The sequence below is a fragment of the Pipistrellus hanaki genome (genome assembly GCF_964339955.1).
Source record: "Pipistrellus hanaki genome assembly, chromosome: 1".
Lineage (NCBI taxonomy): Eukaryota > Metazoa > Chordata > Mammalia > Chiroptera > Vespertilionidae > Pipistrellus > Pipistrellus hanaki.
In genome coordinates this window covers 208,001,283-208,024,853 of record NC_140503.1, presented here as the reverse complement: position 1 = coordinate 208,024,853, position 23,571 = coordinate 208,001,283, and the positions used below count along the sequence as shown (strand labels likewise).

Below are 23,571 nucleotides of genomic sequence, written 5' to 3'. Positions count from 1 at the left end.
CAGTGGTTGTGTGATGCCCCTGGGGCCGGAGGGAGACATTGAGGGGGGAAAGCACCAGCGGAAGCCAGGCTAGAACACCCCAGCCCAGTGGCCTGCGTGCGGGCCTTTAAGATCTACAAGTTCTGACGCTCTGACCTGGCTCACTTCCTGTTTGTTTGCACGAAAATAGGACACAATCCCAAAAGCAAACTGGTTGCCAAATCCTTTCTGACTTGTGTCTGAGGAAAAGCTGCCATGGACGCCCAGGGTTTAACTGTGCCGATGAGCTGGGCCTGCCACCAGCTGCCAATCTCGGCAGAGGCCCGCCCCCGCCCCCGCCCCCGTCTCCAGGCTGTGACCGTCCCATAAAACCCGGCCCGTGCTTCTCCGATTAGTGCCACCCCCGTGTATGCGCCCCGGCATCTGGTCAGGCCTGGTGACAGTGGGACCGGGGGAGAGGCAGAGCCAGGCCCGCCCCCGGGGTGGGAGCCTCCAGGGCGCACCCTAGCTGCTGGGGGGAGGAAGCCGGAGCCCCCGGAGCACAGGGGGGAGGAGTGTCCTCCTTCCGTCACTCACCGCCCTCTGTCTTCTCTGAGCCCTGGCCCTGTGGCCGGCATCCTGTCGGCGCCGGGGACGCAGTGACAGGAGGGCCAGTGCGTGTGCTCAGGGCTGACGGGTGGCCGTGGTCAGGGCGGCACGGCCAGGGGATGAGGGTGTCGCTGTCGGACGCCGGCCGGTGGGCTGTGGCGAACCGGCAGGAGAGGGGTCTGCGGGCCGACCTGCCCCGTCACAGCGCGGCTGTTTCTGTTGCTGATACAGACCCCAGTCCCTGCGCTTTTAGGGACATGAGCCGGGAGCAGGGTATTCCACAAACCAGCCGCTTCTCTCTTCCGGGGTTCGAGGTTGGGGACCCGCGAGGTCGTTCTAGCGGCCGTCCTCCTCTGGGAGCCCGCCCCCAGGGGCTCTGTGGTGGCCACGGCGGCTCGGCCGTGTGCGTGGGGACATGCCCGGTGCTTCTCCTCAGGGCTCCACGTGGGTGGAGGACAAGCAGCTGCTCCTGAGGACCAACCAGGAGCTGCAGGAGAAGGTACGTAAGCCTGTCCCTCCCCCTGCCTGCCGGCCTCCAAGGCCGCTGTGGCCCCGATTCTCCCAGCCTCTCCTGGCAGCACCCCAGGCCGGCTCTGAGGGAGACCCCTTCCTTGCATTCATCAGAGCCCGGTTCCTGGGGGATCCCGGGCCTTGGTGCTGGCTCTGTCCTAGGGAGGGGCAGAAGGGCTGACCTGGGCCTTCCCCCGGGCACCTGCAGACAAGGTCCCGGGCACCTGCAGACAAGGTCCCGGGCACCTGCAGACAAGGTCCCAGGCATCTGCAGACAAGGTCACGGGCACCTGCAGACAAGGTCCCGGGCACCTGCAGTCAAGGTCCCGGGCACCTGCAGACAAGGTCACGGGCACCTGCAGACAAGGTCATGTGTCTGTCCTGATGGGGCTTCCAGAGCCCCCCACCCCAGGGGACGGGCCTAGGACACTGATTGACTGGCTGTCCTGGTCCAGTTTATGGACTGGAGGCCATGATGCTGGCAGAGCTGAGCCTGCCCTCCCTTGCCGGTCATGGAACTTTCTGGAACTCTCTCCAGGAGAGAGTTCTCTCCTCATGCTTTGGGACAGACCTTAGCTTAACTTTTTCTCACCTGTCTGCAGTTTAGTGAGTGGTGCAGCCATCGCCATAGTGTGGTTTCGGGAACTCCCTGCCCTCCCCCATAGAGGTCCCCGGTGCCCACGTGCAGTCCCCCCCACCCCACCCCCAAGCCCTGGCGCCACTGGGGACTCGGTGTCCCTCCAGGTGTGCCTGGCTGCACCTTCTGGGCCACAGGTGCCAGGCCTGGGCTTTAGGCGTCCTGGATGCCAGGGCGGGATAGCCTGGCCTGGCCCTGGCACGGGGCAGGGCCTCCGCGCAGCCCCAGCTCTGCCCTGACCCCTTGTGGTCGTTTGCATTTGGGCCGCTGTCCCCTGAGGCGTCTATGCATTGGGAGAGAGAGCTGTCTGACCTGCTCGCTCAGTGCCGGGGCCACAGGAAGCTCTGGTGCTGTTTCCACTGCCTGCCCTCGGGGGCAGGACCCCTCTCCAGTCCCCCGGGGTGAGGTCAGAGTGCTCCCTGGGGTGAGGTCAGAGTGCTCCCCGGGGTGAGGTCAGAGTGCTCCCGGGGTGAGGTCAGAGTGCTCCCCGGGGTGAGGTCAGAGTGCTCCCCGGGGTGAGGTCAGAGTGCTCCCTGGGGTGAGGTCAGAGTGCTCCCCGGGATGAGGTCAGCGAGCTCCCCGGGGTGAGGTCAGAGTGCTCCCTGGGGTGAGGTCAGAGTGCTCCCCGGGATGAGGTCAGCGAGCTCCCCGGGGTGAGGTCAGAGTGCTCCCCGGGGTGAGGACAGAGTGCTCCTGGGGGTGAGGTCAGAGTGCTCCCCGGGGTGAGGTCAGAGTGCTCCCTGGGGTGAGGTCAGAGTGCTCCCCGGGGTGAGGTCAGAGTGCTCCCCGGGGTGAGGTCAGCGAGCTCCCCGGGGTGAAGTCAGAGTGCTCCCTGGGGTGAGGTCAGAGTGCTCCCCGGGGTGAGGTCAGAGTGCTCCCTGGGGTGAGGTCAGAGTGCTCCCCGGGATGAGGTCAGCGAGCTCCCCGGGGTGAGGTCAGAGTGCTCCCTGGGGTGAGGTCAGAGTGCTCCCCGGGATGAGGTCAGCGAGCTCCCCGGGGTGAGGTCAGAGTGCTCCCCGGGGTGAGGACAGAGTGCTCCTGGGGGTGAGGTCAGAGTGCTCCCCGGGGTGAGGTCAGAGTGCTCCCTGGGGTGAGGTCAGAGTGCTCCCCGGGGTGAGGTCAGAGTGCTCCCCGGGGTGAGGTCAGCGAGCTCCCCGGGGTGAAGTCAGAGTGCTCCCTGGGGTGAGGTCAGAGTGCTCCCGGGGTGAGGTCAGAATGCTCCCTGGGATGAGGTCAGAGTGCTCCCGGGGTGAGGTCAGAATGCTCCCTGGGATGAGGTCAGAGTGCTCCGTGACTCTCTCAGTCCTGCAGCCAGGGGCCTCGGGCGGCTGTTCTCCGTGGAAGCCACTGAGGCGCAGGGCAGCTAGTAGCTCAGCCAGGGACCCCCAGTGGGGAGAGGGGGACGGGGTTGGGGGGAGCTGGAGGGCAGCCAGTGTGACCTTCTCCAGCCCTGGGCCTGCAGCAGCTGCACCTTTCTGGCTGCTGGACTCGCCGGATTAGAAGGACAAGGGCAGGTCACTCTTCCTTCCCCACCGTCGACCCCAGGGAAGGAGGGGACTTCCTCGCTCTGGGCCTCAGTTTCCCCATCACCCATCTATTCAGCAAACGCACGAGGCAGCCCTCCTCCGGGCCAGGCTCGGGGTGCTGCACCCGCCCGGCTCCGCGCCGCGGCCCCCTCCCGCCCGCCCTCCCGGCCCGGGGCCACACGCCCCTCGTGGCCCCGGGAGCACGGCGCGCCGCCCGCTGAGCCGCGCTGTGTCTGCTCCAGGTGCAGCGGCTGGAGATGGAGGAGCGCCAGCTGAGGAGCGACATGCAGGACGCGCGGGACCAGAACGAGCTGCTCGAGTTCAGGGTGCTCGAGCTCGAAGTAAGGGACTCCCTGTGTTGTAAGCTCTCGAACGGCGCGGACATTCTCTTTGAGTCCAAACTGAAATTCCTGTGACGCCCGCCCCGCCGCCGAGCATGAGGAAGGGGGGCGCGCCCCGGGGTCCCTTTCTTTTTCTTTCGAAACCTGTGTGTTCACATGATTTCACTGCCTTAACGTCCCGGGGGTGGGGGGTGCTCGCCGCGGTCCACGGACCTGTACCAGAGCTCACTATTTATTGCCTACGGCTTGTTTTGCACCTTAATAAAAATGATTTGTTTTTGCAATAGTTTGCCTTTTTCATTTGTGTTTCATTCCCACAACGACCTCTTGCCTGCATGCCGGCCGCCCGGTGCGCCCTCTGCTGGCCGGGTCTCGGCCCTGCTGCAGGCGGGACCCTCAGTGTGGCCCCGCAGGCTGTGCGTGGCACCCCCTGAACGGCAGGCTCCGCGCCGCTCCCAGCGGCCTGGGCCGTGTGGGTGCTGGCCTGGCCCACTCTCTGTCGGCCAAGGAGAGCAGGTAAGTGAACCGGGACACGCACAGAGTGCGCAGACCTGGCATTGCAGCCCGGGGCTCACACGTTCCTTCCGGTAACTCAGCTGCAGCTGGAAGCCACTCCCTCCCTGGCCAGAGGGTGACTGAGCATTGTACATGGTAGACATCGTGGGGGTTTTGTTCATTTGCTTGCTTTTATTTTATTTTATTTATTTATTAATATATTTTATTCGTTTTTTACAGAGAGGAAGAGAGAGGGATAGAGAGTTAGAAACATCGATGAGAGTCATCGATCAGCTGCCTCCTGCACACCCCCTACTGGAGATGTGCCCGCAATTAAGGTACATACCCTTGACCAGAATCGAACCCAGGACCTTTTAATCCACAGGCCAACACTCTATCCACTGAGCCAAACCAGTTTCGGCTGTTTACTTGCTTTTAAAAGACATTTTTATTGATTTCAGAGAGGAAGGGAGAGGGAGAGAGAGAAATATCAATGATGAGAGAGGATCACGGACCAGCTTCCTTTTGCATGCCCCACACTGGGGATGGAGCCCACAACCAGGGCAGTTGCCCTGACGGGGAATCAAACCACGACCTCCTGGTTCCCAGGTCGATGCTAACCGCTGAGCCACACCGGCCGGGCTAGACGTTGCGTTAAACCTTCAGTTGCTCCCCCTGCACAGGCGGGCCTCGGGTGACAATGCCGACGGTTTCGTGGCTTCCCGTGGACACCTTCCTGTCCCTAGCGCCTCGCTGCCACGTCACCTCCCACTTCTTCCTGTGTGTCTGTTTTCGCTGAACACTCCCTGGCGCCCCGGACGTCCCCTGCACTGGTGACGGTCCCTGCAGGGCGGCTCCGCCGGCCTCTGCATGCGCGGGACCCTCGGGCCACGTTTCTGACGTTGCTTTCTCCTCCGGCTTCCGTGACAGTTCTGTTTTGGCTGGAACCTGGCGTCTGGCCGTCGGTCGCTGGCCTGGACCGCGGCGGGGCCTCAGGAGCCGGGTGACTGCCCGTGGCTCTCGCTCATGCGAGCAGGGTTTCACTTGTGCAGCAGAAATCAGAAGTTACGTGAGGGTGCGGGCACTGTGGATGCATCGGCCCTGTTAGGAAGCCTTTGAGGGGTCTTTGCCATTCCTCTTCCTCCTGAGCATCCTACCAGCGCTGCTCAGCTGACTAGAATTGTCTTCAGGCCTCTCCGCTGTCCTTCAGAGCCATTCAGTGATTTCCTAACTCCCATTCACACGGAATAGGAGCTTTCTCTAACAACCTTTCTTCTTTCTATTTAAAAAAAAAATACATTTTATTGATTTTTTTATAGAGAGGATGGGAGAGGGATAGAGAGCCAGAAACATCAATGAGAGAGAAACATCGATCAGCTGCCTCCTGCACATCCCCCACTGGGGATGTGCCCGCAACCAAGATACATGCCTTTGACTGGAATCGAACCTGGGACCCTTGAGTCCATAGGCTGACGCTCTATCCACCGAGCCAAATCGGTTTTGGCTCTTACGACCTTTTCTACGGAGATGCCATGTCAGTGGGCAGAAAGGCAGCCACTGGCTGGAGCGGTGGCCAGTTCCGTTTCTTGGCTCAGAAGGTGGATAAGGTTCCTTTAAACCCTGAGAAGCCCAGGTGAGAGGGAAGCTGATTGGATGAAGGACTTCCTCTCCCTTGTATCTGCTACGACCTTCCCCCTAAACCAGTGGTCGGCAAACCGCTCTGTTGACGGATGAGTTTGCCCACCCCTGCCCTAAACGAGGCCCTTGGCCACACTGCCCCCCTCGGTGGTGGAGGAGCCATCACTCAGAGGCCCTCTGACATGGTGAAGCCCGCTGTGGCCTCACTGCAGTACGGAGGAAGGGCGGTGTGAGGTCCGGGGAGCATTCGCGAAGGTCCCTGCCGCCGGCCTGTCCGGCTCCCGGGGGCAGGGCAGCCGGGAGGAGCCTTCGCCCGGGACGGCTGGCCGCTGGGCTCTCTCCCTGCGGGTGCCCGGACGGTGCTGTCCTCTCTGAGAACGTGCCGCCTCTTGGTGACGAGTAAGAGCCTCTCCTGGGAGAACGCTGAGATTGGACTCCAGCCAAGGCGGACCAGGGTGGCCGCTGGGGTGTGAGGGGGTTAAGCTAAGGTGACCGGACGTCCTGATTTTTAACAATTTGTTAACAATTTGTTAGCAATTTGACCCGCGTCCCGCGGCGTTTTAAAATCGGGACTTTTTTAAAACGCCGCGGGACGCGGGTCAAATTGTTAAAAATCAGGACGGTCCTGCCAAAAGCGGGACATCTGGTCACCTTAGGTGAAGCACCTGAACGAAGTCAGCAGATTAGATCCAAGTACGTGGGGCCGGGGTCCCGGCCGGCCGCCACTCCGTCTCCCGTCCGAGAAGGAGAGCACCACGCCTGCCACGTGGGCTGTGCGAGGGTCACACGGGGTCCTGAGCCCAGGGCTGTGCGGGGGGCCTGGGCGCTCGCTCCCAGCACGGAAGTCCACGGCGTGTGTGCCTCCTGGCTCCCCGCTCCGGCCGTGGTGAACCGCTTCTCCCGGCCCCCGGGTCAGAGGGGAAGAGGCGCCCGCAGGAGGCCGGGGTGTCCCACGGACCGGGAGGCCGCAGTCTGAACGGCGCTCTGTAGGAGCCTCTTTGCCCGCTGGAATTGGCTAGCTTTTGCCAAGTAACGAGGGGGAAGCGGCAAGTGGTACCTCATGCAGTCAAGTGCTGTGTTTCAACCCCATCTTCTCCCCAGGAGAGAGAGCGGAGGTCGCCCGCCTTTAACCTCCAGATCGCCAGCTTCCCCGAGAACCATGGCAGCGCCCTCCAGCTGTTCTGCCACCAGGAAGGAGTGAAGGTAGCGGGCCAGGGGCTGGGTGCGGGGCAGGGCTGGGCGGGGAGGGGTGCCAGGGACAGAATGCGCTTTCATAAGAGACCCCTGCCCCCGATCCTGAAAGTCATAGTTCATTGTTTCAGTGAATCACCAATGGTTATCCTATTTGTGCCCCACGATAAAAGAGCAGAGCTGGGAAGTGGCCTTGAATTAACGCCAGCGCTGGCCCATGACCTCCCTGACCTTCCGTCTCTTTTTCGTTAATGAGAACTGGGCGGTCTGGTAACCAAGAGGAGCACTCAGCGTGGTGCCCGTCAGGCAGGGGGTGCCGTGGACAGGGCAGCCGTGGTTGTGTAACAGCCCAGTGTTTGTCCCACTCCTGGGACGGTCCTCCTGGCCCACAGGCTGCCTTGGCCGTCCTGGAAAGCAGGGACCTAAGCCAAAGGGGCTGCTGGGATGACTCAGTCACCCCCCCTCCCCGTCCCTTTAAGAGGAGGAAGGGGAGGGGCCTGGGTTTCCTGTGAGAGGAGGAAGGGGAGGGGCCTGGGTATCCTGTGAGAGGAGGAAGGGGTGGGACCTGGGTTTCCTGTAAGAGGAGGAAGGGGAGGGGCCTGGGTGTCCCTGTATGAGGAGGAAGGGGAGGAGCTTGTGTCCCTGTGAGAGGAGGAAGGGGAGGGGCCTGGGTTTCCAGTGAGAGGAGGAAGGGGCGGGGCCTGGGTATCCTGTAAGAGGAGGAAGGGGAGGGGCCTGGGTTTCCAGTGAGAGGAGGAAGGGGCGGGGCCTGGGTGTCCTCTAAGAGGAGGAAGGGGCGGGGCCTGGGTGTCCTGTAAGAGGAGGAAGGGGAGGGGCCTGGGTGTCCCTGTAAGAGGAGGAAGGGGCGGGGCCTGGGTGTCCTGTGAGAGGAGGAAGGGGAGGGGCCTGGGTGTCCTGTAAGAGGAGGAAGGGGAGGGGCCTGGGTGTCCCTGTAAGAGGAGGAAGGGGCGGGGCCTGGGTGTCCTGTGAGAGGAGGAAGGGGAGGGGCCTGGGTGTCCTGTAAGAGGAGGAAGGGGAGGGGCCTGGGTGTCCCTGTAAGAGGAGGAAGGGGAGAGGCCTGGGTGTCCTGTGAGAGGACGAAGGGGAGGGGCCTTGGTTTCCTGTAAGAGGAGGAAGGGGAGGAGCTTGTGTCTCTGTAAGAGGAGGAAGGGGAGGGGCCTGGGTGTCCTGTGAGAGGAGGAAGGGGAGGGGCCTTGGTTTCCTGTAAGAGGAGGAAGGGGAGGAGCTTGTGTCCCTGTAAGAGGAGGAAGGGGAGGGGCCTGGGTGTCCTGTAAGAGGAGGAAGGGGAGGGGCCTGGGTGTCCCTGAAAAAGGAGGAAGGGGCGGGACCTGGGGGTCCCTATAAGTAGAGGAAGGGGAGGGTCCCGGGTGTCCTGTAAGAGGAGGAAGGGGAGGGGCTTGTGTCCCTGTAAGAGGAGGAAGGGGCAGGGCCTGGGTGTCCCTATAAGAGGAGGAAGGGGAGGGGCCTGGGTGTCCCTATAAGAGGAGGAAGGGGAGGGGCCTGGGTGTCCCTATAAGAGGAGGAAGGGGAGGAGCTTGTGTCCCTGTGAGAGGAGGAGGGGGAGGCCCTAGGGAGCAGTGGGGACTGGCACAGAGGCTGGCGTGATGTATTCTGTGGCTCACTCAGAAATGAACGTTGGCGTCTCTTCCAGGACGTGGATGTTTCCGACCTCATGAAGAAGCTAGATATCCTTGGCGATAACGGGGTAACTATGAGCGACTGGCTGTGGGGTCCGTGTTCTCGTGGTGGTCCGGTGTTCTCTGTGGCTCTGTTCTGTTTTCATTTCTTCCTAGCGTAAGGGATGGGATACGTACAATGTATGGCTGTTATATGGCCGTGTTCCCAGGGGCGGCTGGACTGCACTTGCCAGAAGTGGAGTTCTCCATTAGCTCATCTCCGAGCCCCTCAGAGAGAATGTCTCTGCCATTGAAAGCTGACCTTGAGGCTGGGGGCTAATCTTGAGAGGGTGGGACTGACCTTGAGAAGGTAACGGTGACTTTGAGAGAGTGAAGGTTGACCTTGAGAATGTTGGCTGACCTTGAGAGAGTGGTATGACCTTGAGAGGGTGGGGTTGACCTTGAAAGAGTGAAGATTGACCTTGAGAGGTTGGGGCTGACCTTGAGAGGGTGGAGGACACTGCTCGGAGAGGACCTGTCATTGTCTGGCGCTGAAGGTCTGAGGGAGCCCGTGCCAAACAGCCTTGCCCGATTTTGTGTTTTAGAATCTGAGGAACGAGGAGCAGGTGGCCATCATCCAGGCCGGGACTGTGCTGGCGCTGTGTGAGAAGGTAGAGCCCAGCACCCACTGCCCTCGGGTCTCGCTCAGGGCGCAGGCCGGTCTGTCGGTCTGTGGTGCATGCGCACGTGCATGCCTCCTGCTTTCTGATAGAGGGTCAGGCGCGCCGGCTGTGGGAAACTCGCAGACCAGGGAAGGAAGTAACCCCGTCAGGCCGGCCCCTACAGTGGTGTGTTTCCTTCGGCCCTGCCCACGCCCCTGTTCACATGGACTGAACCCCTCACACTTCCAGGCTGAGCCTCCTGTCAGCTCCCCTGCTGTGGCCCCCGCGCTCAGCCTTCCCTCCGCGGTGAGACGCTGAGGGCATTCCCACGTTTCTTCCTGTCCCCACCGCGGGTGAGCACCGACCCCTGAGTGTCTCTCCCATTTCACCTCCGGCCGGGAGGCTCGGACGTGGCCTGGCCGGTGATGGAGAGAGGGTTCTGGGCACTTTGTCAGCCCGGTTTCCAGGGCAGCGCTGCCCGAGGGGCCGTGATGCTGGCTTCTCCCTCACCACCGAGGACCTGGGGCCTGCCTGGCTGTGGCTACAGTCTGTCTGGTTTCTGTCACCCACCCACTTCCTCCAGCCTCTTCTGGCTTCTCCCATCTGCCCTGACACCCAGAATCCTCCCAGCTGGTCACCCTGGCACCATGGGTGCCCTGACCACAAAGAACTGCGTCAGCCTCCTCTCCCCGCCCAGCTCTTCCCTCCCCAGCTTCCCCCCCCCCCCCCCCCCCCGCAATCAGCTCTTCCCCCCGCCAGTTCCTCTCTCCATCAGCTCCTCCCCTTCCTGCCAGCTCCTCCCTCAGCTGCCAGATCCCACACGGGTGGGTGCGAGCAGAAGCTGCTGCCGGGGCTCATGTTGAGGAGCCCAACTCTGCCAGGGGGATGGGGTCCAGCTCCCCGTTTGGGGGCAGTCTTGGGGACTGGACTGACACGGGTGTTTTCACATCCTGCCACCTGTCCGTGAGCAAAGGTGAAATGCCCAGGAGTGGCTCTCTCCCTTAGAGAGAATGTGGGTGCTGTGAGCCCCCCAGAAAGCGGGTCAGTGGGACCCGCCGAGAGCAATGACAGGGCAGCTGGGTGGCCACCCGTGGGGCTTGCTCCGGACCCAGGGTTTTCCAGGGACGTGGGCATCTCAGCTGAGATAGGGGCGGTCCCCGTCAGACAGCCGGACAGCCGGCTGGCCGGGCTGGTCACCCTGCAGAGCAGTTCTCACGGGATCAGAGGCCCTGCTGACTCTGCCGTCACCCCTCCACCATCACCCCGCAGCTCCGGATTGCCACCCAAACCAGCACCTGAGCAAGCAGACCTCGCAGTTCTCGGGTGAGAGGCCAGGCCTGCTTCGTAGCGTGGGCGTGGACCCATGTAAACCAGGGAGGGCCGTCCCAGGCTGTCCTAGTGACCTCGAGCCCAGGCCTCCTCCCCTCACCGCCGGAAGCCCTGCCCCATCCCAGCACCCAGACCCGGCTCTGGTCAGGGGAGGCCAAGGTCAGGGACAGAGTCTTGCTCCTCCCCACACACGGCACATGCCCCTCAGAGAGGCCTGGACACAGGGCCCTGGAGGTTCACAGGTGAGGGCGAGTCACCTCCCTTCCCTCAAGTTCAAGGCTCATCAGAAAGATGGGAGCTGGAAAAAGTCCGTGTTCCCGCTGGTCACGCGGGATCAGAGAAGGTGACTGAGGCCCCCCCGGTCAGGCTTGCTAATGGCTGGCCCAGAGTCCAACCGGGGCGTCCCTGAGGGGGAGCTGGGTTACAGGGTCCGCCCGGCACGTGTGGGCGGTGAGAGCTGGAGGCAGTGGCACCTGCCGGGCTCCCCAGACTCCTCCAGGCCTGGGGGCGGACTGGCCACCGCCTGCCCCGGCCCTGCGGCTCCCACTCCCGGAGCGAGTCCTGCACACGGCAGACTCCGATGTGGAGTTCGCCACCTCGCCTGCCCACGCTGCTCGTGGCCCAGACTCTGTCCACCGCGGGGGAGGACCTGTCCCGGCCCTCTGAGCACAGCACGCGCCCCGCGCTCTGTGCGCCCGGGAGGAGGAGGACATCACGTCTTGCAGAGCCTGTCCTGGGAGCAGCCGGCCATGGTCACTGACACCGACTCCCGTTTTAGTTTGTTCATCTCACGACTGCTGACGTCAGGATGTGAGGAACGAAACCGTTTCCCTGCCCCAAACACGCTCACCTGTCCCTAAGGCACCAGCACCCCCCCAGCACAGCCCCTGCGGTGCAGGGCCGCTGCGTCCCAGGCTGTAGGGGTGCCGGTGAGTCCTGTGTGGAGCCTACAGCCTGGGAACAGCGGCCCCTGCCCCAGCCCTCAGCAGCTGTGCCCGCCTCCCTCAGCCCCTCGCACACCGGTACTGGGCACATGTGACTCTCAGGCCCTCGCGGCTGCACCCCTGCATGGTTGGACCCCTCTCCTGCCTGCATCCCCTGGTGCACTGGCTGCTCAGACGTGCCTGGGGGGCGGGGCTGCAGGGGCAGAGCTGAGGGCTGGGTTCAAATTCCCCACTCCCCACCCGTGTGACCTTGGACAAGAGACTTAACCTCAGATCCTCACCCCCAGCTCCTCACCTGTAAAATGGGGTGATGCTGGCTTCTCCCTGGGACGGCTGCGAGCGGCTGGAGGAGGCCCGGACATGTGGCCAGCCTCACAGCACATAGCAGAGTAGCCTCCGTGCTGCTCACGGCCTGCTGCGGCGGAGTCCAGATGCCACACGCTCGGGCCCACCACGTGCTAGGCAGGCTCCCGCACCACGCGTGCCCACTGCCTCCGGTACTCAGGGGCTCGCCTGGGTAACCCCCACACCCATCCACCGACATGTGCCCACACGTGTGTGTCCATGACCCGGCCGGTCCCTGAGCAAACAGCTGGAACATCTGCAGAGACTGACATTCCATCCTGAGGCCGCCCCTGGGCTGTGCCGGGCCTCGCGCCTGGGCCAGGAGCCCACCTGGGAGGAGGCCCGCATGCCCACCTCACGGGACCCCTGGTCCTCAGCCGCTCCTCCGCCCGCTCTCTTCCAGTGGCTGAAGCAGATCGAGGGCACCGAGGCGGCCCTGACCCAGAAGATGCTGGACCTGGAGCAGGAAAAGGTAAGCGACGGAGCCCGAGGAGGTGACGGAAGAGCTCAGGTGACTCCCCCTGCCCCTCACCCCCCGCCCTCGCCCCAGGAAAGCCTGGCGTGCATTTTCCCGTTACTTATTCGCACGCATTTCTCTTGCTTTTGCCCTGGCGCCTTTCTGGGTAACGGTGGTCATCCATCCACCTCGCTGTTCACTTACTATATGTTTCGGGCGTCTCTGCTGTCCGGGCCTGGTTCAGGGGTTCAGTACTGAACGCGGGGCACCTGCTGCCAGGAGCGGCCCCCAAGCCCATGGGGCCACTGTGCGGCGTGCAGTCGGGGAGGCACCTTGGGGAAACTGAGGCGTCTCTCCTTACGGGCCGGAGCGCCTGGGAAGGAACCCCGCACCTCCGTTTCCTTAGCCATAAGTGGGGTTCCATCTCCACCTCATGGGGCTGTGGAGCCGAGAGACCCCCGATGCACAGCCTGTTTCTGCGCAGCACTGGGCGCCTGCTGGTGGTTTTTCACCGGGAGTGTGTGGGCAGCTGGATGGGGAGGGAGGCAGGTGGGGGTGTCAAAAGAGAGAACTGTTGAGCCTCCTGAGACCAGGAATGAGAGACAAGGAAGGAGTGGGCGGGAAGCACAGGCCTGGAGCTGTGTGTGGTGTGGAAAGACCCCCGAGCTGGAAACTAAGGCACCCACGCCCTCTCAGCACAGCCCCAAGGTGCGGGTGGGCCTTAGGAACTGGTGAGGACCTGGGTTAGGTCCCTTGCTTTTGCGCTGGCCCAGGGCCTGGGTTTTCAGTCCTGTCACTAGGCAACTGGGTATCCAGCACCAGGCTCTGGTCCACTCGGGCCCTCTGTCTCCTCATCAATAAAGCAAAGGGCTACCATATAGGTGCTCTAACTCTGAAACCTTCAATTCGCAATGGAGAGCGACTGTGATCTGGAGAGACGGAGCTTGGGACTGACAGTGGGACCTGGAGGGCAGGGAGGGAGCGTGGGGCAGTGACACTCATGGCGGGGGGAGGGGGATGGTGTTGGCCACGTGGGGCAGAAGACCTGCCTCTGGGAAGGACTGAGATGGTCGGCGGGAGCCTCAGGATGTGGTAAGAGGACCAGAAAGGATTACTGTGGTGAGCCGGCACGGCCATGGCATCCTCAGCCCCAGGGTGCCTATGTGCCACCAGCTCAGCCAGGCTCTGTGACCCTGAGAGGGGCGGTGAAGGATGGAGAAAAGACAGACAAGAGAGTGAAAGCTGGGTCTGGGTGGGACACTGCTCCCGGATGCAGAGATAGCACCACGGCCTGCAAGCCGTGTCTCTATTTTATAGCCGATGCCAGGAGGCAAAGGAAGGGCGTGGTCAATATGTTCACAACATTCTCATGGGTTTCGATCCTATTCAGTTACATGCATCTGAACTCTACCAAGCCCACATCGCTCAGGCACGTGGGGCCAGGTGTTCGGACCATCAGTTGGCTGTCATTATGCTGGGAGGCTCTGCCCTCCACGCTGGGACTCGCACGTGGCCACGAGAGGACTGTGCCCTCTTATCAGTCCGAGGCTTGAACTTGTCCAAACACTGTAGCTGCTCTTCACAGATTCCGGAGATCCAGGCGTGGGGACGGGGTTGGAGGGGGACCCTTCTCTGCAGTTGGACACCCACTAGGGCGGGAGCCCTGATCCGGGTCTGTGGGCCTGTGAGGCTCCTGCCAGAGGACTCAGACAGGGAGCCAGCAGGCGCCCACCCACCCCTCTCTCCTGAGGCCCCAGCCCCCTCCTCCACCCTGGAGACGTGCGGAGCCAGGGCCGGCGGCAGGCTCTGCAGGGCCGGCTGCAGCGGTCCCTCTGCTCTGACCGCGCCTCCTCCCCCAGGACCTGTTCAGCAAGCAGAAGGGCTACCTGGAGGACGAGCTGGACTACAGGAAGCAGGCGCTGGACCAGGCTCACCTGGTAGGACTGGGTGGGGTGGGCACGGTGGCTTTTTAGACTCAGCTGTGGAGGCCGAGTTCCCCTCGGCGGTCCGAGTCCTCCGCGTGCCGCCAGGGAGCCGCAAAGACGCCACCTGCAGGAGGGGACGGGAATGGCCGCACAGAGGAAGGGTCCGCTTTCCAAATCATCGTGACTTTCAGTCACTCAGCTCGGTGGCTCCTTTAGACATGCTTGTCCAATTCTAGGAATCATTTCAGATGAATGAAAAAAAACACACCCTCTTATGTTTGTTTACATATAATATTATGCTTAAAACTGCAAAGCAGCCCTGCTGGCATGGCTCAGTGGTTGATTGTCGACCTATGAACCAGGAGGTCACAGTTCAGATTCCTAGTCAGGGCACATGCCTGGATTGCAGGCTCAGTCCCCTGTGGAGTACGTGCAGGAGGCAGCCTATCAATGATTCTCTCTTCATTGATGTTTCTCTCTCTCTCTCTCTCTATCTCTCTCGCCCTCTCCCTACCTTTCTGAAACCAATCAATCAATCAATCAATCAATAAACCTTCAAGACAGTGTTCCTGTGGGTAGGAAAGAGACAATCATGAAGGAACAGGGAAAGCAGGGAGCGGCTGCCTGTTCATCAGAACAGAATGGCCCGCTGAGAGGGCTTTTGCTCTGTTGCTTTTCTTTTTTTTAAGATTTTTCCGGGAATCAAACCAGTAACCTTTCACTGCACGGGGATGCCCCACCCACTGAGCCACCCCTGCCAGGCCAGTATTGCTCTTTTGCCACAGACTGGTCCTGGGCTTCCTGGTGACTAAGGCAAAGTTCATGTTCAGGGTCCCACGTCTGTCAGAGGCTCCAAGGACCCACAGCGAGTGCTCGGGTGGCGGCCTTTCCAGCGGCGAGAAGTGCGAGGTCAAGGCCACGCTGAGCAGGAAGAGCAGGGCAGCGGACAGCCTGGCACCTCCGGGCCAGATCCCGTGCCGTTACAGTCACTGCAGAACGGGTGGGACTGGGCCCGGCCCGCTGGGCCCCGAGTCTGCCAGGCGCGAGCACACTGTGCTGGTGCTGAGGAGGCCAGGGAGCCAGGGCCCCCCAGCAGGAGAGGGTCCCCTGTGCTGCCCCCGCCCCACACCTCTGCGCCTCGTCTTGCCCGTCCCCCCCAAACGGGTGCCTGGCTGTGCCGTCTTGGGGCGCGGAGCTATTCCGTGGGAAGCGGTGTGCACGGGCATCCAGGGGGCGGAGGAGGTAGCTCCTTCGTCCCCACACGAAGGCACCTACGGCCTCGCGGGGAGCTGAGAAGAAATGCCTCCTCGGACGATGGGCACGGAGCCCTCCCAGGCCCCCGCTGCCATCGCTCTGCAGCCGTTAGCTGCGTGGGCGTCTTCCTTTCCGAGGGCGCAGGCCGCTCCGCACGTCGCACCACTGTGTGGGCTACAGCTGCCCTTCTGCTAAGCCGCCAGCGGACCCGGGCGTGGCGCTTTGGGGCGATCCCCCCTCAGCGCCCTGAGGAGGGGGAGCTTGCTCCCAAGGTCAGGGGTCAATCAAGAACCAGTTGAATCACACATTTTTTAAAAATATGCTTTTATTGAATTTTAGAGAGAGGAAGGAGATGGAGAGGGGAAGAGAGAGGGAGAGATAGAAACATCCATGATGAGAGAGAGTTGTTCATCGGCTGCCGTCTGAACGCCCCACACTGGGGATCAAGCCTGCAACCCGGGCCTGTGCCCTGACAGGAATCGCACTGCGACCTCCTGGTTCCTGGGTTGACCCCGAGCCCTGCCGGCCGGTCTGGATCACACGTTTGAGGGGTGGTTATGATCCTGTTCTTCTTGCCCTCGGATCCAGGAAGACACGTTCCCAGAAACGGCTGCGGGGCTGGGCCCAGCTCCCTCACCCCCTTGCCGTGGCTGCCGGCTGCCGGCGGGTCCATGCCCGGCTCTGCCGCCCTGGGCTGAGGGTCCTGGCCGGGGCGCCGGCCGGGACTGTCCCCCCGTTTGTGACCAGGCCTTGCCTGTGTGTTCTGCCCTCAGAAAATCCAGGAGCTGGAGGCCACGCTGTACGACGCGCTGCAGCAGGAGCCGGGCGGGAAGGCGGGCGTGGCGCTGAGCGCGGGCCAGCGGGAGGGCCTGCAGGCCGCCGTGGAGAAGGTGCGCCGGCAGATCCTCCGGCAGAGCCGCGAGTTCGACAGCCAGGTCCTGCGGGAGCGCATGGAGCTGCTGCAGCAGGCCCAGCAGGTGCGGCGGCCACGGCCACGGCTGCGGCCACGGCCACGGCCACTCCTCACCCGTGTCATGTTGGTGCCCGGTGCCTTAGTGTCCTCGCCCCAGCCGGCCTGCAGGGACATCTGCTGGGACCACAGGCCATCACCACACCCTCCCTGGACACCGTCCCTCTCCCTGCCCACCACCCCCACCTCACCCTTCCCAGCTCTCAGCACAGCACCCCCTCTCCAGAGACCCTCCTTGGCTCCCCACTGCCCAGAGGATGCAGCCTGGGTTGCTTAGCCCCTGCCCCTTCTACAAATGCACCATCTTCCTCTCCCTTATCGCACCATTGTTGTTTGTGAGTTTTCTAATGTCTGTGTACCAAGCACCGTTCCAGGACTGGAGGCCCCAGGACCCTGGACTTTCAGGGTGAACCCCAGGCAGGCCCTCTGCACCCTGGGCCTGCCCCTGTTACTCCCTCCGCCCACTCCCCCTGGGGTCTTGCACCACCTCAAATTGATGGTCCTGCCCAGGACACCGCCGTGCTGTGGTCCAGGCTTTATTTTACGTTTTAAAGAGACCTTGTCATAAGAGCACACACTTTAGAGCTCTAATTCCACTTCCGGAGCAGGCAAAACCCTCCGTTAGTGAGTGAGATCAGAACAGAGTTTGGGAGGGGGGGGGCTGAGAGCGCCTCCTGGGGGAGGGAAAGCCACTGCTCCTTGGTGAACAGGGGGGTCGGGTTTAGAACCCGAAGGGACTCTGCTGACGCAGGGGGTGTGTTTCAGAGAGTCCGGGAGCTGGAGGCCATGCTGGAGGCCCAGCGGCGGCACCTGAAGGAGCTGGAGGAAAAGGTGGGTGTTGGCGCCCAGCCGTGGGGGCTGTGCCAGGGCCACGTTAGCGGGAAACCTTCTCTCCTGCCGGTCCCGCTGCTGGAGAACGGGCCGTCTCCAGACACCCCCTTTCTGCCCTGACCCTTCCCCCCCAAATCTGCATGTCCAAGAACCAATAGCTGCTTGGAGCATGCATCTGGGAAGTGCAGTTTGGGATGAATTGTGTGTGTGGGGGTGTGTGTGGGGGTGTGTGTGTTGGGGCGGGGAGCATGATGTTTTTCTCACAAAAGACCTGCCGCCCCCCTCCACGTCACCTCTCTGGGAAGGAGGAGGCAACCCCTAGCCACAGGTTTTGGGGTTCCCCCAGGGGCCATTCCCCTCCCGTGGCCTCTGCCAAAGCCAGGGCGTGACCTTGAGGTCTTCCCTCCCGGAGAGAAGCGAGGTCAGCCTGGCCGGCGCTCACACCAGCCCTGTGTGGCTACCGTCATTCCCGTTTCACGGGTGAGGAAACCGAGCCCGAGAGGGGCAGACGCTCAGCCAGGACCCGGGGCCGGGAAGGGGCGGCTCGGAAACCCCTCACTTCCTGTTTCTCTCTTCACACCTCACCCCGGGCCCCACGTTCTTAGAAAATGCTGCCCCTAAATCCCATACTCCGCCTCTTACACCTCTCTCTCTTTTTCCCTTTCTTGTCTCATTTTCTTTTGTCTTATTTTATAGTTTCTGTTCCTTTTTTTGTTTTTCTCGCTAGCGTTCATTCTGTGGCCTTGAGGACGGCAGGGAGCCGAGACCGGGGGTTGGTACCCTTTCCTTTTCAGAGAAAATCTCAGGGCTTCCAGGGGGAGCCTGCCTGGTGCGCCTGTGACCTTCCCTGGAGCCAGGCGGGGAAGGCCGGCTCTGCTTGGCTGGGTCAGCCTTCACGCTAAGCAGTGCTCACGCAGGGTTTGTGCAGGGCCGGGGAGTGCGGGGCCTCATCAGGTGGGGGCGGGAAGCCACGGGGGCGGGAAGCTATGGGGGCGGGAAGCCACAGGGGTGGGAAGCCATGGGGGTGAGGGGAGGTGGGTGCTGTGGGGCTGGCTATCCAGGTCCTGTTTCCTCCTCCCCTGGATTTGGGGGAAGGCCCTCATGGGCTCAGCTGGAGCGGCAGGACAGCAGTTGGGGCAGGGGGGGCAGGTCAGCCTGGGGCTCCCCCGCCATGTTAGTTTCCCCTTGTTCCTGCATCCGATCACACTGTTTTTCCTTTCCACAGGGCAGAAAAAGAGCCGGTGGGATAAACTGAGGCCCTATGGCAACCCCACCCCACACGAACCACATTCACAAGCTGGTCCCCGCGGGCTCACGGCCCTGAGGGCGGCGGAGGGGGCCTTGGATGGCAGCATCCCGCCAGGCCGAGTGGAGGAGTTCTGCAGGGAGGACGGGATTGTGTCACGCTCGGGGCCAGGGAGTCCCCACGGGGGGCCTTCAAGAGCCCACGGGGCGGAGACCCGACTTCCAGGGAACCAAGTGCAATTACCGGACACGGCGCCCGGGAGAGCGTCCGCGTGGCCTGGGGACGGCCGTGGCCGGCCTGTGTGCCGCCGTGGCGGTGGCCGGCCTGCCGGTGGACACAGACCATGTACATACGACCCCGTGAACAGTGCCCTGTGCACCCAGAGGGACTGGGCCGGTGTCCCTGTGACCTGGACCCAAAGCCACGCCCCAGCCCACAAAACCCTCCGGACGTGTGTCCAGCCACTGACGGCCAGAGAGGGGGCCGGGGCCTCGCTCGCTGTGGAGGGCGAACCCCAAGGAACCCCGAGCTCCATCACTCCCGTGCGTGTGCCGTGGAGAAAGTCCCGGAGCATGACAGTCCTGGGGCCACGAGGAGTGAGGATGGGAGGCCCGGCCCGCTGACCACCGGGACTGGCTCCATCCCGGGTGTGATTTGCAGGAGGAAGAGATGCTGGGAATGGCGCTCCTCCCGCAGTGGTCCGGGACCGGGCCGCACTCCTGCTCACGGAGACCAGCCCGAGTCAGGCCTCCCAGGAGGACAGGGGGCGCCGAGGAGGCCGGGCGCCCTCAGGAGAGGACTCCTGGAGAAAGCATTGGGGTGTTGCCGCCACTGTTCTCTCAGGGTGGGGCTTGGGGGAGGCTGAGAGGGTCGTGTCCAGAAGAAGGCTCCCGCTCACCTGCCTGCCGTCCCCCACACCTCCGGGAGGAAGACGTTTGGACAGACTGGACAGGTGACATGGACGTGTGCGTGCGCAGGGAAGGACAGCCACGCTGGGCCGGGAGAGGCAGCGGGAGGCAATGGCGGGCTGATCCCGAGGACGGGAACGCCGCTCGGTGCCCATGGGGCGCCCGCCCTCCTGGCACAGCCGGTGAGAAGAGCCTTTGGCTGAAAGGAAAACACCTGCAGTCACGTGGGGGCGGGCACCCAGGAGAAGCGCGGGGAGTTCTCGGAAGGGCAACCCCGGGGGGGAGAAGGGCCGGCCGTGGGCACCGAGGGGGCATCCCAGCCCCATGGGGAGGTTGTTCCCACCAAATCTAAGGATTGGGGGCCAGAGGAAGCGCCCGGAACCGCTGAGGGATGCTCGTTCTCTTATTAATCTAAACCCAAAGCACCTGCTACCCCAGCCCCCCGACTTGCCAGCCTTCAGTGACCAAACACGACCGAGCAGACGCCCGTGCGTGAAGACCCGGCGCCCGAGCACGCGGTGGGACGGCGTGTGGGCCGCGCGGGCAGGGAGGACCGCGGCCCCGTCTGCTTTCGGGGCCCAGGAAGCAGAGACCCGCCTTGCTGCCTGAGTGGGCGGAGGGCGCCAGGGGGCACGCCGGGACTCGGAAGTGGTTCCTGTGGTGCGGGGTCCTCTGCCCGCTGCAGGAGGGCACAGGAGGGCGCCCCCACGCGTCCACCTGCGTCTGCTCGCCCTCGCACCCGGCGGCGGGCGGGAAGGGCGCGGACTTTGAAGTCAGACCCACGCAGGTCACTCGCAGCCCGGTGTCCTCCCTGCCGCGGACACTGGCAGCACGCTCGCCCCTCGGCGTCTTGGTTTCTCCAGCGCCTCCCGAGAGCGCTTCTCTGGCACAGCTGGCAGCCACGGGTCTCCGGGACCCTGGCAGGAGGCGCAGCAGGGTCACCCAGCTCCTCGGCGGGCGGCGTCCTCAGAGGAGATGGCATAGCCCACGGGACCAGGCCCGTCTCTCAGACGGCCGGTGTGAGGGCTGAGGCTCACGCCGGCAGGCACGGAGCTGTCGGGCCTGGGAGACCAGCATCGCCGACGGAGCCGGCATTTGCCGTGACGGTCCAGGCGTCGCTTCCGCGGTCCCTGCCAGGGCCGGCCCGGTGCCAGGAGCGTTCTTCTCAGGGAACCTCGGCGCCCTGGGAGCCACGGCCCGGCGCTCAGGTGAGCTGCACCCCTCAGGGGGGTGGTGGCGGTTGCCTGGTAACACAGCCCATGGTCCACATGTGTGGTTTCCAGGGAGCAGAGCTACGGGGTCGGCTGGACCCAAGGTCACATCCTTACACAAAGGGGGAAGGGATGGGTCCGCCTGGGGGAGCCCCTTTCACGTCTCACGTGGTTCAGGGTTCGGGTGCTGGAGGGGGCCACACACAAATGAAAGAGACTAGAAGAGCATTAATGTGAGGATATTGGGGGCCAGGTGGGAGCCCGAGAGAGGACTACCGCCTCGCTTTGGCCTCGCCATCCCTTTTATTAAAGTTATGAGATACACCCATATCCTTTTGGCAGGAAATTCCAATAATAGCCAAATCAGCAAGAATTTACATATGACTAACAGGTGGAGGCCGCTTTAGCTGCCAAGGTCTCAGCTAAACAGTGAGCGATTAGCTCCGACCTTTCAGAGCAATTAGGGTTGACCAGCCTCCGGATTCCCTGTCCACACCTCTCTGTCAGTGACAGTGATAGGTTTCTGGCATTCACCCTTCACCCCCAGCCTCCTCACAGCGCCTCCGGGAGGCGGAGGGGCGGCCAGCCAGGTGCTGGGCATGGGGCTGGGCACGGGGTGATGTAGAAACCTATGATGCGGCCGCCCACTCTGCACCCGGCACCTGGCTGCTCTGCAGGCCGGGAGGCCAGGGGTCAGCTGTCCCGTTGGGGCGGGGACTGCGTTGCCTTGGAGACCTGGCCGCTGGCCCTGCGCCAGCTGATGCCTTCCTACGCCCCCTCACGGTCTTCCCCTCCTGTCTGCAGGCCCAGGGGCTCAGGGTGCGTGGCTCCAGCCCTGCCCTCCGCTTCCGTCAGCAGCGGGGACCGGCAGGACCCCACCTGACTGACAGCCCAGGCCAGGCAGTGGCTCTGCTCTTGGTTTGCTTTCTCGCATTGAAGCAGCACCTGCTCGCGGCCTGCCGGCGAGGGGGGGCAGTCCCTCCAGCCGGTGGGGGTCCCCTCCCAGAGTTTGAGAACTCTCCGGGGCTTCTGCACCCCAAACGATGCCCCCCTCCCAGCCCTGCAGTGGGGTGCAGCGGAGGCCCTCCCGCCTCCCTTCTCCATCTCCCTGGGCTGTTACAGCCCACTTGGGAACTCCAGCGCCCCGCTCTCGGCAGCTGCCCCTCCTGGGACCACCTCAGCCTCGGGGAACCTCCCCCAGGCTCCCTAAGGTGCAGGGCCCATCCTTACAGCCTCCATGGCGATGCCCCCCGCTTCCCACCAGGGCTCCACCCCCAAGAAGCCGGGGGGAGGTGGTTGACAATCAGGGAGGGCCTCCTCTCTCCGCCCCCCAGATCCTCCCCCCAAAGGCCTGGGCGCTTCCCCACCTGAGGCTCTGGGCCGCTTTTTACCCTCCTGGGGGGTGCAGGGTGGGGGGAATCCTCTCTCAGGGCTGCGCTCCTCCAGGAAAGAGGAGGAGGCCGCCCCCGCTCCAGGCCCCGGGCTGTCCCTGCCGGAGGGAAGTGTTGCTCCCCCAGGCTGGGGCATCCCTGCCCCAGGTTCACAGTCAGGTTCACACTCTGCCCCCCCATATCTGTGGGCTGGACAAGCGCCCCCTCCCGGCCCGGTTCCTCACCCTGAGGCGGTTAGGGTGGCTCCACCTCCAGGGTGGCCAGGAGCTGGACCCGGTCAGGAGAGCCGCCTGCGGGGCGGGGTCCTGGGTGAGGCCGGCTGTCCTGGCCGCCGGGCACAGACCCCCATCATTGGTGCCAGCTCGAGCCGCGCTGCGAGACCCTCTACCCCCTCTCTGTGCCCCTCTGTGCCCTCCTGTGCGCGGCAGGCTCAGCACTGAGCTCCGGGGACCCGCGGTGCCTCGCTGGGCGGGAGTGCTGGCATGCCGGCGCGTAAGCCGAGAGGGCCGTGCGTATCGCGTGACGCTTGGCCGGTGAAACCGAGCCCCTTGTGAATAATGCACTGCTCCTGCCTCCTCAGGGGACATTCTCCTGCACAATCTGGAGGGCTGCACCCGCCTCGCGAGCTCCAGAAAGCCAGCGTCGCACACGCACCTGCCTGCTGAGGCCGCGGCCCGTGCCATGCCAGGATGGAGCCCGCGGCGGCGGCGGCCGGGCGCGCGGAGAAGACCTTCAGCTACGTGGTCAGGGCCCCCGGCGGGGACGGCGGGGACGTGGTGAACGTGGACGTGAAGATCGACACGGCCTGGGTCTTCCGGGATGCGGAGGACAGCAGCGAGGAGGACAGCGGCGCCGAGGACAGCGGCGAGGAGCAGGGACGCCTCCCGGGAGGAGCGGCCCCCGGGAGCCCCGACATGGACACGGACGCAGGGACCCTCCGGAGGCAGCTGGAGGCCTCGGAGCAGAAGCTGCTGGCGGCGGTGGACAAGTACGTGAGGTCGGAGTCGGGGCTCAGGAGCAGGTAAATGTGCCACGTGGGCCTCTGCGGGGTGCGCTGCCTGGGCCCGGGCGTCAGAGCCGGTCAGAAGGCGGGTAGCATCGTTCCCGTGGCGAGGGAGCAGGCGCCCATGTCACGTGGCCTGCCCGCCCGGCCCTGCTGTCCATGCCTTCTCTCTCTCCCGTCCACCCAGCTCTGCTGCTCTGCGTGACATTTCTGACTGTGGCCACAGCTCAGTCCTGCTCCCGGTCCCTCCGTGGTCCTGCTCCTGCTGTGGCCCCGCCCCGCCCCAGCATCACCACCTGCTCCCGGGGGTCCCCCCAGCCCAGGGACGGGGTGCCGGGGGCAGTCACTAGTCCCTGGGTTGTCCGTCATCTCTGATGGGCCTTTGGGCTCACCCACCACTGGCGCAGCAGGCTCTGTGTCTGTTTCTCGCTGCTGACCCTGAACTCCCTGGTGGGGAGTTGTCCGGAGGCAGCCACACGGCCCCGAGGCTGGGCGTGGGCTCCAGGCCTCTCTCCGAAGCCCGGGCTCTTCCAGGATCGCGGTCTGGTGCCCG

At 63.7% G+C, this 23,571-nt stretch overlaps 2 protein-coding genes across 5 annotated transcripts in view; both read left to right on the top strand.

Moving 5' to 3' along the window:
• JAKMIP1 (janus kinase and microtubule interacting protein 1) overlaps window positions 1-18,583 on the top strand; it is a 64,369-nt gene extending 45,786 nt beyond the window's left edge. The window contains exons 12-22 of one of the 4 annotated variants that reach the window (XM_084905741.1): window positions 1,004-1,066; window positions 3,483-3,581; window positions 6,816-6,917; window positions 8,578-8,631; window positions 9,148-9,213; window positions 12,226-12,294; window positions 14,139-14,216; window positions 16,232-16,435; window positions 17,194-17,259; window positions 17,956-18,031; window positions 18,485-18,583. In XM_084905741.1, the coding sequence (XP_084761867.1) occupies window positions 1,004-1,066; window positions 3,483-3,581; window positions 6,816-6,917; window positions 8,578-8,631; window positions 9,148-9,213; window positions 12,226-12,294; window positions 14,139-14,216; window positions 16,232-16,435; window positions 17,194-17,259; window positions 17,956-18,006 (852 nt within the window). In that variant the 3' untranslated portion in view covers window positions 18,007-18,031; window positions 18,485-18,583. The remainder of the gene's footprint in view (window positions 1-1,003; window positions 1,067-3,482; window positions 3,582-6,815; window positions 6,918-8,577; window positions 8,632-9,147; window positions 9,214-12,225; window positions 12,295-14,138; window positions 14,217-16,231; window positions 16,436-17,193; window positions 17,260-17,955; window positions 18,032-18,484) is intronic. The other 3 variants (XM_084905740.1, XM_084905742.1, XM_084905743.1) reach the window with 3 other exon arrangements.
• Window positions 18,584-20,037: 1,454 nt separating this feature from the next.
• Window positions 20,038-23,571, top strand: part of LOC311621434 (uncharacterized protein C4orf50) — a 35,202-nt gene continuing 31,668 nt past the window's right edge. The window contains exons 1-2 of the mRNA XM_084881470.1: window positions 20,038-20,621; window positions 22,596-23,036. Of these exons, the coding sequence (XP_084737596.1) occupies window positions 22,705-23,036 (332 nt within the window). The 5' untranslated portion in view covers window positions 20,038-20,621; window positions 22,596-22,704. The remainder of the gene's footprint in view (window positions 20,622-22,595; window positions 23,037-23,571) is intronic.